The following is a 19050-nucleotide window of genomic DNA, read 5'->3' as shown; positions in this document are numbered from 1 at the left end:
CCCGGGGCCTGAGGGGTGGGGCCAAAACCACTAAAATTTGTGAAATGTTTGAAAATCTTCTTCTATGCTCCTGGACATCAAGCAGTCACACTGTTGGCATGATTTTAATCAGCATTTAGTCCTCTACCAAAGGTGTGAAATTCATGGCCCCAGGGTCAGGGGTTCTGGTGTTAGGGCGGGGCTCTATTAACTAAAATTATAGTGAAAATGCATAAATCCTTTAAAATATCTCCTTTTCGCTTAGATATTTAACCAACAAACAATGTACAGTGGAGCCTCATTTATCCGGACGCTTTGGTTCCCAGTTAATTTGTCCGGATATGTGAAGCGTCCGGATACCTGAATCACCAGTTAAACAAGACATAATAACATTTTAAATTTCTGTTCCAATGAAAAAGCATCCGGATACTGAAGCATCCGGATATCTGGCGTCCGGATATCTGAAGGTCCACTGTACATAGTTATGATAAGGAAGGATGCTTCTTCCCAATTTGTGAATTACATGGCCCTTGGGTCAGGGGTTCTGGTGTTAGGGCGGGGCTGGTTATGTAGTGAAAATGCATTAATTCTTTGAAAATCTTCTTCTCTGCTCCTGGGTATTAAACAAACAAACTAAGTACATGAGTTATGATGACCAAGAATGCCCCTTTTAAAATTGTTGATTACATGGCCCATGGGTGAGGGGTTCTGGTGCTAGGGTGGGGCTCTTTAATTGTGTATATAGTAAAAATATATTAATTCTTTAATAAATCTTCTTCTCTTCTCCTGGGTTTGAAATAAACTAACCAAGTACATGGTTATACATGTATTGAATAAGTCTACCTCTTCCAAAATCGTGAATTTCATGGCCCCAGGGTCAGGGGTTCTGGTGTTAGGGCGGGGGTCTAGGGTTGATTATATAGTGAAAATGCATAAATTCTTTTAAAATCTTCTCCTATGCTCCTGGGTATAAAACCAATGAGCTATGTACATAGTTATGATGAGGAAGGATGCTTCTTACCAATTTGTGAATTTCATGACCCCTAGGTCAGAGGTTCTGGTGTTAGGATTGGGCTCTATAATGATTATATTGTGAAAACGTGTGAATTCTTTGGAAATCTTTTCCTTTGCTCCTTGGTATAATGCCAATGATCTAAGTATATATTTATGATGAAGAAAGGTGCCTCTTCCAAATTAATTTCAGGGCCCCTGTGTTAGGGGGTGGGGGTGTTACATAGTCTGAAAATAAAGTAATACTTTGAAATCTTCTATTTGATATTTCTCTTTGATATTAATCACCCATTTTTGATGAAATGAAATTTATAAAATTTCCAAAATTTTGAAATATGTGGCCCAAGGTTCAGTGGTTCCTCTGGGTTGGTGTGCACACTGGGATATTTTGCATAACGGGCAAAGCCAGTTATGCTAAAATTATCCCAGGTTTCCCACTATTGTTGATGTCCCTGGCATACTCTTATAACTAGACAGTGATTCCTTATATTTCCATTTCATTGTGAAATAAAATTGTAGATTTAGACATTAAAAATGTAGACTAATAGATTTAAATTACATGAGGACTTCCATGCCAATATCAATAGTCCTCGCACACTGACGTCAAACACAAAGGCAGCCGCACGAGATTTACATGCATATTTGGCCTCCTTAGCATCAGACACAGAGACAGATGCGCACGAGATTTACATGCATATTAGGCCTCCTTAGCTGTTAACCTATCGACATGCCTAATTTACATTCCGACAGAATTATCAAGAAATAAATTCCCCCAACTTTCAAACAGTTATCACAGAGAAAAAAAAAATTAGAAATGGAAATATAACAACATTAACAGTAAAATAAAAATCATTTATTCATGAGATTTATATTAACTAATTCAAACATAACTATGCTGCTATTTTTCAGTCAATGCGGTTGGAAACCATTCAGGTAACAGCTCTAGATCTCCGACCCCACCTCCTTTGAGTTCGCAGTGGGACACGCCGCCAGTGGAATCAAGTCAAAACTTTTGGAAGCAACACCTTGTCCAGATCACATACTTCCCATTCTTCTGACTCTGTGGCAAGGAGCAGCATTACAAACAACAGCCACCCAGCTCCTGGAAGCAACACCTCATCTAAATCTTCCCATTCTTCTGACTCAGTGGCAAGGAGCAGCAACAACACCCCAGCTCCTCCTCTGGATCCTCCCCTGAGTTGTGGATCTAGCAGCTCATTTGTGACACCATCAAGCTCCAAAATCAAATATATGAACAATAAAGTGTCTCTGCCGCAAAGTTCAAATTCCAAAACAGGGTACAAGTCTCCTCCTGGCCCGGCCTCTCCTTCATCAAGTCACAGAAAGAGCCAGTCTGAAATTGAATCAACGAGATTCACTAAAGATCACGACCATCAGAATTATATTAAGTTAGGAAAGTACATCAGAGAAAAGTTCCATAACCAGCAAATATGTGATGTAGCCTTTAAGGTCGGGGACAAACTAATTCCTACCCATAAAATTGTATTGGCTTCACAAAGCCCACTCTTTGCTACTTTATTTGAAGAGAAGGCATTTCATTATGATGCAGCTACCCCTAAAATTATAAAAGTGCGGGGAGTGGCAGAAAAGTCAGTACTGGCATTTCTAGAGTTTTTATATTCTGGAACAATTGAGATCGAGCCAACCACCATTTCTGATCTCCTCAAACTTTCAAGTGCCTTTAAAGTCCATGATATTAAAAAACTGTGCATGAATCATATAACTCTTGCAAGTTATGAAGAATTGCTGAAAATTCTAACAATTGTCAAAAGCATCAAGGAAGAGGATTATTGCGAGAAAATCTTAAGTGTGATAGCAAAGAACTTTATCAAAGTGAAAGAGACTAGCTCCTTTTATGAATTAAATAAAGAGACACTATGCTTGATCCTGGAACAGGACTCATTAAACACAAAGTCAGAATTGGATGTTTTTACCTCCGTTATTTCGTGGATACAGCACCACGATTATGAAGTTACAATTCAATATTTTGAGGAACTCTTATTTTACGTCAGGTTCCCTCTTATGTCTCAAAAGGAGCTGTTCAGATGTTTTAAAATCTTTAAACCTTTACGTAATTACAAGAAAGTTGTTGAGATGATCGCTATGGCCAACTGGTCAGTATACTGGTAATTTACAATGAAATAATGAACATACTGTAATATTTAATCTACCTTTTCCAAGGGGTTATAATTTCATGGAATAACAATTTCTGTTCAGCTTTCTGATAAAATTTGTAACTAATTCATTTCTTAGATTGACTTAAGTTACATGTAAGATCATCACTTTAAGTATGCAGGGAAGGAATTCGGTGGAAAAAATCTCATTGAGTAAGTTTTTCCAATGCATAATACTGTAGATAATCCTTATTTTTCATGAGTACTTTTTATCGTGAATGGGCTCTTCAACAGCAAATCTCGAGAATAAGAATTCATGAATGGACGGTTGATCAAGAGTTTTGACAAAGATTTCAGGACCATAAAAATAAAGGCGAGTAATTTAATTTGGCATGTGGTGCTTCACGCGAAATTACATGATAATAAACTAATTTTACATTCCTAAGAGTTATCTCCCGTTGTCGGCGTAACGCTCATTTTTCCCACTTTGTCCTTTGTAAGTTAGTCCTGTTAATATTTTTAAATGTCAAAGTTTATGTTACAATATCAATCTTTACCTGTATTGCCAGAGTATGGGGCAATATGAAAAACATTATGAGCTTATTCAAATAGATTTTATTTCTAGGATACTGACCCATAAAGTTGGTAAGGTTATAGAAGGTAAACGGCGTCTTACGTCGGTTGACCCCGGATTGACCCCGCAAAGGGGAATAAGTTTTGTAAATGTGAATGTCGTCTATTTATTCCACACTTATATTTAGGAAGCTGAAGTAGATTTGAGAGTTATTAATATAACTTATACTTTGTACATGTACATCACAGCAACAGCATACAATGTGAACTATGAAAGCTCAGTAGCACCAACTGTTCAAAAGTCATGACAAAGGTTTGAGTTTGCTATTTCTAGGTCACTGAGTTTACTCTGGTGACCTACATGTATTGCTATCTGTTCCGTCCGTCGTTGTGCACCGTTCATTTAAGGAATAACTGTCTTATTTTTCGAATTCATGAAGTGATCAATGGATTGGCTTGTGTGATAATTTGCATAAACGCCGAAGGCGTTTATGTATTATCACACAAGCCAATCCATTGATCATCTTCATTTCGAAAAATAAGTTATTCCTTATATTTACATGCTTTGATTCCGCCAATCCACGGACTCCAAGCCTGCTTCTCTCTAGGTGTTGTCCCGCCCTGCACGTGGTTTTTTTTGGAACCGCGCCAAAACATGAGGAAATCAATTACATTTACAATTGGTAATTTTATCTCGGACAAAGACATTGGAAATGTAAATATTGTATGTTAACATTTAAGTATTCTCAGCTTCTTCTCTGAACTCACTAAACCAATTTCAACCAATGTTAGCATATGGCATTTATAAAAGAGGGGGAGTAAAAGTTGTGTATTTCATGGCCCCTGCCCCCTTGGGACCTGAGTTGTGGGGCCAAAATCACTAAAATAAATGCAATCTTTAAAAATCTTCTTCATTTTTACTCCTGAACATCAGGCAACAAAACTATATTGTAATTAGCATTTAGCCATGTCTACCAAAACTGTGAAATTCATGATCCCAGGGTCAGGAGTTCTAGTGCTAGGATGGGGCTCTAATGATAAGATTATAACGTGAAAATACATTAATTCTTTGAAAATCTTTTCCTCTGCCCCAGGATATTATGAAAACAAACTAAATGCATAGTTATGAGGAGGAAGGTTGTCTCAATCTAAATTGTGAATTTTATGGCCTCTGGGTCATGGACTCTAGTGTTAATGTGGGGCATTATTGATTATTATACTTTCATGTTAAATACTAAAATCTGATTGGTTTAGACGCAGTTAACAATCTGTTCTATTACCCTCAGCCTTAGCAACACACGTGACAACAGGTAACACAATGGCAATGCCACATGCGTGGAAATTATGTGCGTATGGTTCACCGTAGAATTCTCAAAACGTCAGTTGCACGTTTGAAAGAACCGGAATAAACTTGACTTCAATAAAAGCTTGCGTCTGATGTAGCTTACTTGAAAACAACAAACGACAGACGAAACATGCTTGCGAGTGCAGAAATAACAAAACTTTAGATGATAAAGGACTTGTAGAGTATCAAATAAACAATAAAGAGGTCAATAAATCTTTTTCAAAGTAGCGGGGAGTTTGAAAGCTTTCTAAACGTGAACGAAAAGGCGATCGACGATTTTTATTGCTAGTAAATCAAGAAGAAATTCAGTATAATAAAATAAATGGTGCCTGTTTTGGAGGGTAACAGTTGAAATTGACACCCCTCGGAAAACCATTGTCAACCTCCGCTGACGCGTCGGTTGACAATGGTTTTCTTTGGGGTGTCAATTTCAACTGTTACCCTCCAAAACAGGCACCATTTATATATTATATACTGACATTCAAAAGAAACGCTACACCCTCATTTTGGGGGGAAGATTACCGAAAAAGTTAGGAAATCTTTAACTTCGCAAAATCAGTTATTTAACGGTTGAATGATTTTCATTCCATTACCGGAAGTTGCAATTTAGCCCAGTCTCAACAAAAATCAAAATTTGTATCCTTGGGTATAAGTATAAAATCTAAATTGTTAAAATCATGACCCCGGGTGGTAGGGCTGGTCCCCAATAGGGAATCCAAGTTTTACATTGACATATAATGATAGGAAAATTCTTTAAAAATCTTCTTCTAAAGAACCACTGGGCCAGGAAAGCTGAAACTTATGTGGAAGTATCTTGGGGTAGTGTAGATGCTGAAGTATTAAAATCATGTCAGGGGTGGGGAGTAGGGGACCACAAAAGGTATAACAAAAGGGGAAATCTTGTAAAAAAAAAAATACCTACATCACCCAAGTTACTCAGGTGAATGATGTGGCCCATGGGCCTTTTGTTACAGTATACTATGAACTTGAAAAAATACAAATATGGGAATCAATAAATGCCAGCAATGAACCTGATTAATTGGATAAACAAAAGAAAAGATTAAAGTATACGAGGGGCGTTCAATAAATAATGTCATTGGGGCTCAGAAAGAAGCGAACGACGCTTTTCAATGAATTAATCTTCATGATTTTACTTATTAATCTCTTTTAATTCAAACACATGTCCGTAACATTTTTTATCCAATTTCTGATTGTTTTTAGAACTCATTTTTGAGTATGACCCTTAGTATACTGGAAAATCGCAGATCCCATGATTTCCTGGACTTGTTTTTTCCTTCTTAAAGGTGTTTTTTCAAGTTTGGAAATAGAAACAAGTCAAAAGGTCAAAGATCTGGCAAATATTGTTAATGTGAAAAAACATTAAGTTTCTGTTTATCCCGAAAACCCCTTTACTCTTTAGGGCATGCGGGTTTGAATGCTGTCATGAAAAGATTCAATGTAGTGGATTCCTGATTCTGGGTCCTTTCTCTGATAAACCTTTCAAATTCTTTGCAAAAAACTGCTTTCTAGACACCTCCAGATATTAAACTGTCTCCCCGAATACAAATTTGAACAACAATACCACTAATATTTAAAAAAATTGCATATAAATCTGTCTTTGTGCTCTTGCAAACCTTTGCTCTTGACAGACCTTCGCCGTTTTTATCAAGTGCATCTTATGTTAAATTTTGTTTTCATGGTTTTAAGCAATAGATTCATGTTCCAATATCTATTTGAATATAAAACAAACGTTGATTACTACAATTACTGATATTTTAAAATAATTGTTAAGACTTTTGTACACGCTGTCGTTTTCACTCATTTTTCAAAATACAGAGTGACCTTAGAGTACCAAGCTTAATTACTGTCAAACGTTTCTTAAAAACAGTGTAAACTACTCCCGATATGATGTCTATCAAATTTGCTATGTGTCTTATAGTCAATCATACACCATCAAATATTATTTGTTGAAATTTGGCATACAGTACATAAGTTGTTATAATTTTTGTTGGCAAGGAGGGTACCCATTTTTGATGCCCATTATATAATTTTTTATCATTGAAATCCACCTGCTCATTTGTCTATAAAACAGGCATCGGTTGCTGTAAATGTCACATATTTCAGTGAAAATTTCTTTTGGATTTTTAACAAGTTTTACAGCAGCTTTAATGTAGCTTTTATTTTCACTCCAGTTTAATGATTCTTTACCATTCATTTATAATGCAGTGTCTCGAATAGCCCTTGTTTCCCAGCTTCTCACGATAAAACTATGTGATGAAAAGTGGTCACATAAACTGTTATAAATTCATTAAAGATTCAATTATGAGAGAAAGTCAAGCTTTATGTCATATGACTACTATGTTGTATGTCATCGAGCTAATGACATTATTTATTGAACGCCCCTCGTAGACAAGTTTGTAAATTTCTTCAAATATTAAATATATACACTCTAGATTGACATAACCATTTTTTTTTTACTTATCAAGGATTCAGACCTCCCAATCTTTAGATCAGGATGATCCATTGGAGAATCAGCTTCCTAAGGAAAGGAATGGTACAGCAAGCAGTCCAAGTGTTAACAGCTTCATAAAAGTAAACTATCATCTTGTAGTTTTCATGCTTTTTTAAAATTTCATGTATATTAACAAAATAATGCATATGAATTGTACATGTATGAAATTAGCATTTAGTGTGTATTTTTTTGTATATCTTGATACAATAGACCAATTCGAGCACTGTCATGAAGGAGCCCCCATTGGAAATACAGATGTGTCCAATGCCAGACAGTATGGCTCATGATCTAAATATGCATGCTAGATCATCATCAAGTCAGGACTTTGCTCAGGTTGAGAAGTATGAAGCCCCAAAAAGTAAGACTAAATCTAGCTATCTGTATTTTTTATAATCATAAAACTTATCACATTCATAATGAATGATTGATAAAGTATTAATTTATATCTATCTTTTGAAGGTATAATTAAACAAGTATTAAAAAGCTTTAAAAATCAATCTTTAGGCATATACATAAACATGTAGGCCTTTAAAGAAAAGAGATCAATTAAATATAATGTTCTTTGAATTTCATATTCATATATTTAGGGAATGTACCGCGTTCAAAACTATGTTTGAATTGGTTTTCAATTTCAGTTACTGAGAAATATGAAATTGATTGCATAAAAAGTCTCCTGATCTAGTATTCATTAAATTAATTATACAAGAAAACTGTAAGTCATTGTTAAATTGACTCACTTATTTATCTAAGTTTTATAAAATTTTAGGCAAAACCTTCACACGCAGGAAGGTCAAAGACCTTAAGAAAGAAAACATCAGGTATGTAATGTAGACATGTTTTGATATACATGTATCATATTTTTTATATGAATAATTTGATTGATATTGATGATAACTATGCAGGTGTATCAATATTTTTTAATCTTGACCTCTCCTGTGACCTTGACCTGACTTTTTGAGAAATTATTGTTTAGTCCAATTTTCACATACATTTATTTTATTTTTATGAAACTTTATATGCTGATACATACTGATGAGAGCTATTCAACTGCATCAACATTTTTGACCTCAACCTTTCTTTTGACTTTGAAATCACTTTTCTTAAATTAGTTTCAACTCCATATGCTGATACATACTTATATAAGCTATTCAACTGTGAAAACTTTTTTATGACCTTGACCTTTCCTTTACCTCACTTTTTTCAGTTTGTGTTTAAGCTAATATAAAAGAAACCATTCATAATACCATATAAGTAGAATTTTTAGTGAGGATTTAATTTTGGCATTATTAGCGAGGGTGCTAGCATCACTAAAATTGAATATCCCTAATACTAATTGCGTATTATTTGTAATAGCTTCTTTAGTAAGCATTTTAAAATCGCTAAAAATTAACTTAAAAATACAATATCAGATTTTAGCGTCTCACTAAAATTTCCACTTATACGATATTTTATCAAACTTCATATGCTAATGCATACTGATGTAAGCTTTTTAATTGCATCAGTATGCATTAGTATGCATTAGGTTGACCTTTCATTTGACATTGACTTTACTTTTCTCATAATTATTTGTGTTTGACTCAGTTTTGAAGAAACCATTCATAATATTTTCCTAAACTTCATAGGCTAATATATATACTGATATAAGCTTTTCAACTGCATCAGCATTTATTGACCTTGACCTCTACTTTGACCTTAACTTTATAAAATTAGTGTCTAGCTCAGTTTTAGATACACCACACAAAATATTTAGTATGGGAACAGTACCATTTTATGGAGTTATCAATTGATTAATTTATTGGTTAATTTGTTGACCACCCAATCTTCTTAAATGTTATCCTCTCAGGGCTCGCTATAGTCATGATTTTTTAAAATAAATCTTACAATACCCTTTACATCTAATAGGTAATAAAAATAAAATTTTAAAAATCAAGAGTAGAAAAATGCCAGAAAAGCATTAACATATACATGATAAAAGAAGTTAATTATTTTCTTTATTCTTTTCAAGCATTTCCTTCCATTGCTTAGTACAGGTTAAAATGTCACTCAAAGGGCTGGGATGATAACTTTTTCTTTATCAGCATGTATCACAATATTTGAGCCATGATCAATATGTATCACTATATAATTACATGTATATGTTTAATTGGTAATAAAATCTTTTTGTTTTTAGCTCACCTGAGCCGAAGGCTCAAGTGAGCTTTTCTGATCACATTGTGTCCGTCGTCCGTCCGTCCGTCTGTCCGTCCGTAAACTTTTCACATTTTCGACTTCTTCTCAAGAACCACTGGGCCAATTTTGACCAAACTTGGTAAAAAGCTCCTTGGGTGAAGGGGAATTTAAATTGTTAAAATGAAGGGACGTTTCCCTCGCAAGGGGAGATAATCAAGAAAAGACAAAAATAGGGTGGGGTCATTAAAAAATCTTCTTCTCAAGAACCACTGGGCCAGAAAAGCTGAAACTTATGTGGAAGCATCCTGGGGTAGCGTAGATTCTAAATTGTTCAAATCATAACCCCCGGGGATTGGGCGGGGCCACAATGGGGAATCAAAATTTTACATAGAAATATATAGGAAAAATCTTTGAAAATCTTCTTCTCAAGAACCACTGTGCCAGAAAAGCTGAAACTTATATGGAAGCATCCTCAGGTAGTGTAGATTCAAGTTTGTTCAAATCATAACCCCCGGGGGTTGGGCGGGGCCACAATGGGGAATCAAAGTTTTACATAGAAATATATAGGAAACATCTTTGAAAATCTTCTTCTCAAGAACCACTGGGCCAGAAAAGCTTAAACTTATGTGGAAGGATCCTGGGGTAGTGTAGATTCCAAATTGTTCAAATCATGACCCCTGGGGATTGGGCGGGGCCACAATGGGGAATCAAAGTTTTACATAGAAATATATAGGAAAAATCTTTGAAAATCTTCTTCTCAAGAACCACTGTGCCTGAAAAGCTGAAACTTATGTGGAAGCATCCCGGGGTAGTGTAGATTCTAAATTGTTCAAATCATGACCTCCGGGGATTGGGCGGGGCCACAATAGGGAATTACCAACTTTTACATAGAAATATATAGGAAAAATCTTTGAAAATCTTCTTCTCAAGAACCACTGTGCCAGAAAAGCTGAAACTTATGTGGAAGCATCCTGGGATAGTGAAGATTTTAAATTATACAAATCATGACCCCCGGGGGTTGGGCGGGGCCACAATGGGGAATCAAAGTTTTACATAGAAATATATAGGAAAAATCTTTGAAAATCTTCTTCTCAAGAACCACTGTGCCAGAAAAGCTGAAACTTATGTGGAAGCATCCTGGGGTAGTGTAATATTCTTAAATTGTTCAAATCATGACCCCTGGGGATTGGGCGGGGCCACAATGGGGAATCAAAGTTTTACATAGAAATATATAGGAAAAATCTTTGAAAATCTTCTTAATAACAACTGGGCCAGAAAAGTTGAAACTTATATGGAAGCATCCTGGGGTAGTGTAGATTTCAAATTGTCTAAATTATGATCAGTGGGGTAGGGTGGGGTCACAATATGTATTACAAGGGGTAAATCTAGTAAAGGACAGAATTGTCAAAGCTTCTCAGGTGAGCGATGTGGCCCATGTGCCTCTTGTTTTCTTTGCATTGTTTTAAAAATATTTCTAAAGCAAATAAAAATATTTTATTCAAAGTATTGTTCATATTTTGTAAAACAAAAATGTTTTAGTCAAGAAAAACAGAAGTAAGAATTTTTGGGGTGATATTTCTTCATACGTATTAATATGTGTTAAATTGTCCTCGCACAGAATCGATATTATCAATATCTTAATACATCATTCCAGCCCTAAATGCTATGGAGTATTTCTATTATTTGATGTTTTTTTTTGTCGTTTGTATTGGTTGTTTTCTTGTTTAATTTGCTTTGCCTTGAAGTCTTTATTCCCTCGCTTATTTCATTTGGATAAGGTATGTATAACTTTTTTACTTGTTCTATAAAGGTCATGCATATTTACTTTTCAGCATACAGTAAAACTTGTATAATTTGGATACTATAACTTTCTTGTCTTTTATCATGACAAGCTCTTAGTTGCTCTGACTAAATTTAATTAATAAACATAGTTGATTACAGAGCTCACCTCAACGAATGTTTGTCTTTAATTAATACAAAGTCCCACATTAGTGGTGCATATAGGCCTGATAGTGTGCATCCCTAGATGTATTATCCATGCAAGTTTGGTCAACATAGTGCTTATAGTTACTTTTGTCAAAAAATTAAACCTGTTCACTCATCCAGAAAATGTAGGTCAGATTCAGCATCTGAAGCATACTTGGTAGTATGATTCCTTAGATGTATCGCATGCAAGATTGCTCAAAATAGGACTTATAGGATTAAAACCAAACTTACCTGAAAATAAAACATGTAAAAGTAATAAAAGCTCTGCTAAACATAAAAAGAAATGGTTTGATAATGAGTTGATAAATATGCGCTCAAAACTAGTTAGGAAGGGAACTTTATTTGGCCACTACCCAAGAGATATCAATATTAAGAATCAATATTACAAAGCATATAGAATATATAACAAACTACGAAAACAAAAATTTAGAACATACCATTCTAATATTATCAACAACCTAAATGCTTTAGATTCAACTGATCCAAAAAAATATTGGAAACTTATAGGCGAATTAAGAACTGGAAATACAAAGACAATTGATACATCAATCTCTAATAATGAGTGGTTAAACCACTTCAAAAAATTGAATAAAACTCATGAGGATTTCCTCGATCGAGATCAGTTTCTTAAAGACCAACTAAAACAAGCTGAGAAAACAACAACGCCCATATTTAATGAACTTGACTACAAAATATCTTTCAATGATATAAGTAAAGCAATAGGTAAACTTAAAAATGGTAAGGCAGCTGGTACTGATAGAATATGTAATGAAATGCTTAAACATGGTCAAACGGTCTTGGTACCAATATTACTGAAAATCTTTAATGGTTGCTTAACTCATGGATATTATCCTTCTTCATGGTGTGAAGGATACATTACTCCAGTATACAAATCTAACAACACTAATGATCCCAACAATTATAGAGGAATCACAATAACCAGCTCAATCGGCAAACTGTTTAACTATATTCTTAACTCAAGATTAGATAAATATTTAAAATGCAATGATAAAATCAATCCTTGTCAAATAGGATTTACAAAACAAGCTAGAACTTCAGATCATGTTTTTGTCTTGAAAACACTTGTTGAAAAATACTGCAAATCAAAACAAGGGAAGCTATATGCTTGCTTTGTTGACTTTCATAAGGCCTTCGATAGTATAAACCATGCTGGTCTGAAGCTTAAACTACTAAAAGCTTGTATTAGCACTAAATTTTACTCAATTGTTAAGGATATGTATTCTTAAAGCTATTCTTCTATTAAACTGGGTAACAAATTAATCGGTCATTTCCGTACTTACAATGGGGTTAGACAAGGTGATAACATGAGCCCAAATCTATTCAAGATTTATCTCAATGATCTATCAAATTATCTGTCAAATTCTAAAAGTTTTGTAAAATTAAACAATGATTCATCTATGTCCATTCATTGGCTAATGTATGCTGATGACATGGTACTTCTCTCCCCAACTGCTGAAGGTCTACAAGAAAAACTCGATATACTAAGTAAATACTGTAAGGACTGGTGTCTCAAAGTTAATACAAAGAAAACAAAAATTATAGTCTTCAATTCATCTGGTAAACACGTTAAAATTCCCTTCCATCTGGATAACAACAATATTGAATGTGTTAAACAATACAAATATCTGGGTCTGACTGTTCATGCATCTGGAACACTAAGTAATGCTAAAAATGATTGTTGTAACAAAGCCAAAAAAGCCTATTTCAAACTTCAAAAAGACTTTCTCACATTTAATCCATCAATTAGAACTGCTTTAAATGTATTTGACCACACTATTAAACCCATTATCCTGTATGGTTCGGAGTTATGGGGTTTTTTTGACCCAACAACCTCTAAATTTAAGAGAAATCCAAATATAACACTAGACAAAATATACCAAAGCTTAGAAGGCGAAATTCTAAATCTTAAATTTTACAAACATTTACTAATGGTTCATGGTAAAAGCAGCAATTTTGCTGTAAGATCTGAGCTAGGACGTTCGAATTTATATTTTGATGTCATTAAAAATATGTTGTTATACTGGCATAGATTAGAGAATCTAGATGGTGAATTTCCCTTGCTTAGTGAGGCTTTTAACTGCTCTAAAACACTACACCAAAATGGTTTTACTTCATGGTATTCTTGTGTTAACTTCTTACTTAACCATATTGATATTAAAATTAGTGATTTCCTAGGTATGTCAACCCCACAATTTAAAATCAATTTGAAAAGAATATTACTGAATTTCTATAAATTAACATGGGAAAAAGACAGGAATTTACATAAAGATGGCAAATTGTCTACCTTTACCAGCATAAAGACTAAATTTTGTTTTGAACCTTATCTAGATATTCTTACAAACAATCAACATAGATCAGTTTTAACAAAGTTAAGAATATCGGCTCACAGGCTTAAAATTGAAATTGGACGTTACCAAAAAATACCTAGAGAGGAACGAATTTGTTCACTTTGTCATCACAACGAGATTCAGGATGAAATTCATTTTCTCCTTGTATGTCCTCATCTTAATGTACAAAGACTTGAACTCATAAATATTTGTAAAATTAAATGTAAAAATTTTCAGTCTCTATCTTATGATAATCAATTTTATTGGCTCATGACTAATGAAGACCCAGACATCCTTAGATCACTTGCTGGATTCCTTAGTAATTTGCCTTAATTGAAGATATTGTGATAAGCATAAAAAATTATATACCTCTTTCCCAGTTTCTTGCCTTTAACTATATATATATATATATGTATAAATTATATATTTGTATGTAACTTACAATACGATACATGTATGTATATTCAGTATATCTCTTATATACTTTTTTTTTTTTTTTTTTTGTTTTTTTTTTTAACAATTGCTCTTTATTTGTAATATCATCATCATGCTTGTTCTATCATTTGGATCCTCCTCCTTCTATTTGTAAATCTTTTTGCTCCTCCGGGGGCCCAAATTGGATTAATAAAATCTTGTATCTTGTATCTTATACATGTAGTTACTTAGAAATCAGATCTGCTCCCAAAACTCTAATCTATTCACTCATCTGGCAAATGTAGGTAAGATTCAGCATCTGAAACATGCTTGGAAGTATGCATCCTTAGATGTATCATCCATGCATTAAGTCTGGTCAATATAGGGATTTAGTTATTTGGAAATGAGACCTCCACCCAAAATTTTAACCTGCATGTTCACTCATCTTGAAAATGTTGGTCAGATCATGCATCTAAAGCAAGTCTTTGTAGAATACATCCTTTGATGTATATCTTATCCATTTGGTCATCATAGGGCTTATAGTTACATGTACAGTGTACTTGGAAATGAGACCTACCCCCAGAACTGCACCAAAAAATGTAACCCTGCTCCAAATATCTTAACCTCATGGTCATTCCCTAGATGAAACTGCAGCATCTGAAACCTTGACTTGTACAATGAAACTGATTAGAAGCATCGTGGATGCATATCTGATCAATGTAGGGCATAGAGGTATTGAAAAAAAACTGCTCCAAAAACCTTAACCACAAATAACCTGGACCGCCGACGCCGAGGGTAGCCCCCCCCCCCCCTCCCCCTCCCATCTTCGTTGAGGTGAGCTAAAAACTGCCTTGTCCTGAATTTTTTCTCTGATCCAGCCAACATAACAACATAAGCGATGTCCGGATTGTAGAAAGTTTTACTGTATATATACATATAGAGTAATACATGTATTATGATATTTTGTGTTAACGCTTGTCACATCGTAGTTAATAAGATATAACGTAGTTGATAAAAATAATGTTCACATGCTTTAATTAACACGTTTTTAGCATTGTTTTCATTAACTTGTTTATGTTATACGCTGTAAATTTAAAATTTAATTTTTGTTTATCTTAAAGTTATACATTTATGTTGTATGTGAGCTTTAAAAAAAACGAGATTCTACAGTTAAATTGACTTCAAACTGTGTCTGTTATTTAATTCCGATCCAGAAATAATTCGGTTATTGTTTAAAATCTGTGATATATGCATCTTTGAACGCGATTGATTTAAACTGTGTAAGAGGTGCTAACAATAGCATTATTCTCTTATTTGGAAAAACAAAGAAACTATTTTCAACACCCTTCCCCCTCCCCGTGTAACAAAAATTCCTTTTTTGCAGGTAATATGGACGTTTTAGTCATTCAGGGAGGGGGCATAGACAAAAAATGACAGAAATAGTTATTTCTCAGCAATTTTAAGGAGGTTTACAACTAAAACATTGATATATATGCATCTTTCATTTTAAGTTTGTCGATTCTATAGCTACAGTCTTTGGCGATATATAATTTGGGACTTGGTATTCATGATAAAGTCATTGTAAGACCACGTATTAAATTAGTAAACACTTGTCCATTGACCTAAATTCTAATTTTATTCATTCCCATTTATCATCTTAAAATCCAATACTTCTTACATTAACATGTTTGTATTTTTTCTTTGCAGGAGGACTGGAAGAAAAATTCCGAAGGATTCCCCCATTCGACAGCTATCATCCTTGAATTTTTAATTTTCTGTAATTCTGCAATCATTATTTGTTTGTTTAATAAGTGTTAAATGTAGTTTTAGTATTCTGTTTTATTCTGTTCGTCAGGGGTTTTTAATCTAGCATTATTTTTAATTTCTTAAAATTGAAGTAATAATTGAGAACAAGAATTAGAATTTTCTTGTGAATAAAGTTTTTTGCAAGTAATCTTTTTCTTATTTTAAATTACTCGACGTTGGTATATCTTTGTTTTGAAAAAATAAAAAAAGAATTTTAAAATGTTTTTGAAGACGTCTAAAAATGAAACATATGAAGCTAACGAACAGTATTCAAAATTCCATAATACAATACAAAATAGGAGCAGAGCAAACACGGACTTCAAATCAGAGGTGGGATCAGGTGCCATAGATGAGGTGAACATCCCCTGCTGACCGGTCACACCTACCGTGTGCTCCTTGTCATGATCGGGAAATAACAGAGAAATCCGTCATCAAGTCTGATCGTATATAAATAAAGGAATAACAATTAGTATGAAAACGTCAGTCAACATTTGACTCAATGATAAATTGTATTTGCAAAGGTGTTTGGAATGTGCAAATATTGATTTATGACCCTGATATTTTAATCTCAAAATCAAAAGGGTCTTCTTTAGGCTATACGGAGTTTTAAAATAAATATGATAAAAGTTCACTGGAAAATAGCTCCTAGGCTTCTTGAAATATTGCCTGGAAACGGAAGCGTAGATACAGACAACTAGAAAGACAGACGAAGGGACAGGCAAATCCAAAGTAACGTCCGCCACTTTCATTGAACGAGGGCATTTAGTCTTTGAATTTATTTTCTCTGCTGTTGCTTTCAAAAAGCTTAAACCTTATAACTCATCCAAAAATGTAGGTCAAATATCAAACATCCGAAGCAAGACTTGTGGTGTGCATCCTTAGAAGTATCATCTATACAAATTATACATGTATGGTAAGTAAATTATATACTAGCATGGCTTATAATTGGAAATGATGCCTGCTTTAATTAAAAACGTGAACTGCTCAAAAAAATTAACCGGCGGGTTTTTATTGTGCTGAAATTACAGCATCATAAAACTTGACTGGTACAATGGAACATACTAGTAGTATTCTAGACGTATATTCTTCTATGCATCTCTCTATACAAAAAAGTTCTGCTCAAAAACTTAAGGATGTACAACACAACCCCCCCACACACACGCACACAAATATTCTGTCGTATAATTTTCGCTATTGTATAATTTTATTTGATACATGATTAAATCCATGCACATTTTAAAGTAAGAGTCGTTTTGGTCAGGAAATTAATATTTGGTTTGCATACTCAACTAATGAAGCTCTTTTTAATGACTCTTAAGTCAATGACCTTGACATCTATGCTAGAAAAGATTTTTCCAACTTTCGCCATAACATTTGAACCATGAAAAATAGAGACTTTATAGTTGGTATGTATACTCCACTAATTAAGCTCTTCCAAATGCTCTCAAGGTCGATGACATTGTGACCTTGACTGTGACCTATATGCTAAAAATAGTTTTTCAAACTTTCGCCCAAAATATTTGACCAAAGGAGATAGAGACTTCATATTTGTTATGCTTATTCCACTAATTATGCTCTTTCAAATGACACCAAAGTCAATGACATTGTGGCCTTGACCTATAAACTAAAATAGCTTTTTAAAACTTTGTTGCCGCCGGGCGTATATAGTATTTCACAAACACATTTTGTTTTTTCAAATATATTAAGAACTCATAAAATTGTAGGATTATAATTCTCAGCAGGGATAATTGTTCTTTCACCATAAATAGATAATTTCTGAACAGGACTGCTGAACATGAATGTCTTATTGTTTTAATTACATACACATTAATTATGATTATACCAGCAAAATAAAATGCTCGAAAATGCAACTCGTTTTGCCTTAAATGTTTAATGTAAGATATATGTCTATGCTTCATACAATTTTATACAGAGGCGCAGTCACAAACCATGGGCGTCGGAAGCAAATCGAAAGTGGCTAATTGAAAGTGTGTGTGTGTGGGGGGGGGGAGCTAAACCGACAAAAACGGTAACCCCAATTTATAATGCCTATTTAATGTATATATTGCAAAAATGGGGGGACTAAGCCCCCCCTGCCGGTTCCGACGCCTATGCAAACGTACTCGGATTGGCTAGGATATATACTTTTCAAAGTACCAGGCGCGGATCTAGTAATTTTCAAAAGGGGGGGGGGGGTGAAGGATTTTTCAAAAAGGGACTGAAAGGGAAACGTTATTATGACGATCGTTTAACACATAAATGTATATACCTCCACTAAAAGTGGGAGGGTATATAGTAATCAGTATGTCCGTAAGCCTGTTCGTCCGTTCAACTGTTCCGCTTTGGGGTACTCATCTCTCTACTCCTCTTACACCACAGAATGAAATTTTCACAGAATCTTTATTACATATTGCCATTGTGCACCTCCTATTTTACTTTTTGATCCGACAGATATTTCTGGTTTCCCACAGCAAAACATGGACACTGCCATTATATTCATATGGAGGGCGGGGTATCATTTATTAAACTAGATCTAGAGGTACTGTGAGCAACGAGCTCATTAAATAATACCCCGCCTCCCATATGATTATAATGACAAAGTCCCGCTTTGCTTTTTGAGACCCGAAATATGTGTTAGATCAAAAAGTAAAATACTAGTAAGAGGTGCATAATGGAATTATGAAATAAGAAACATGTGAAAGTATCATTTTAAACAATCTTATTCAGTGGTATAAGAGGAGTTGCGGATATAAGAGATTGGTACCCTTCGGT

General features: G+C 34.3%; 1 protein-coding gene across 1 annotated transcript; it reads left to right on the top strand.

The window, feature by feature from the left end:
- The first annotated feature begins 1892 nt into the window (after positions 1–1892).
- On the top strand, positions 1893–16375 carry LOC134278670 (kelch-like protein 28). Its single transcript, XM_062760970.1, has 5 exons — positions 1893–3125; positions 7530–7635; positions 7766–7913; positions 8322–8373; positions 16180–16375. The coding sequence occupies exons 1-5, from the start codon at positions 2242–2244 to the stop codon at positions 16241–16243; spliced, it is 1254 nt and encodes a 417-aa protein (XP_062616954.1). The 5' UTR covers positions 1893–2241; the 3' UTR covers positions 16244–16375.
- The last annotated feature ends 2675 nt before the right edge of the window (positions 16376–19050 follow it).

The sequence above is a fragment of the Saccostrea cucullata genome, unplaced genomic scaffold (assembly GCF_032062105.1).
Source record: "Saccostrea cucullata isolate Sc308-1 unplaced genomic scaffold, CSIRO_AGI_Scuc_v1 ctg6604, whole genome shotgun sequence".
NCBI classification, from domain to species: Eukaryota; Metazoa; Mollusca; class Bivalvia; order Ostreida; family Ostreidae; genus Saccostrea; species Saccostrea cuccullata.
This window is presented reverse-complemented; position numbering and strand designations above follow the sequence as displayed.

Excerpts from the sequence above, each read along its gene's own strand:
- LOC134278670 (XM_062760970.1), top strand. The coding sequence starts at position 2,242 with ATGAACAATAAAGTGTCTCTGCCGCAAAGTTCAAATTCCAAAACAGGG. Across the intron at positions 3,126-7,529 it reads ATGATCGCTATGGCCAACTG|GATTCAGACCTCCCAATCTT; the intron begins GTCAGTATACTG and ends TTACTTATCAAG. Across the intron at positions 7,636-7,765 it reads GTGTTAACAGCTTCATAAAA|ACCAATTCGAGCACTGTCAT; the intron begins GTAAACTATCAT and ends TTGATACAATAG.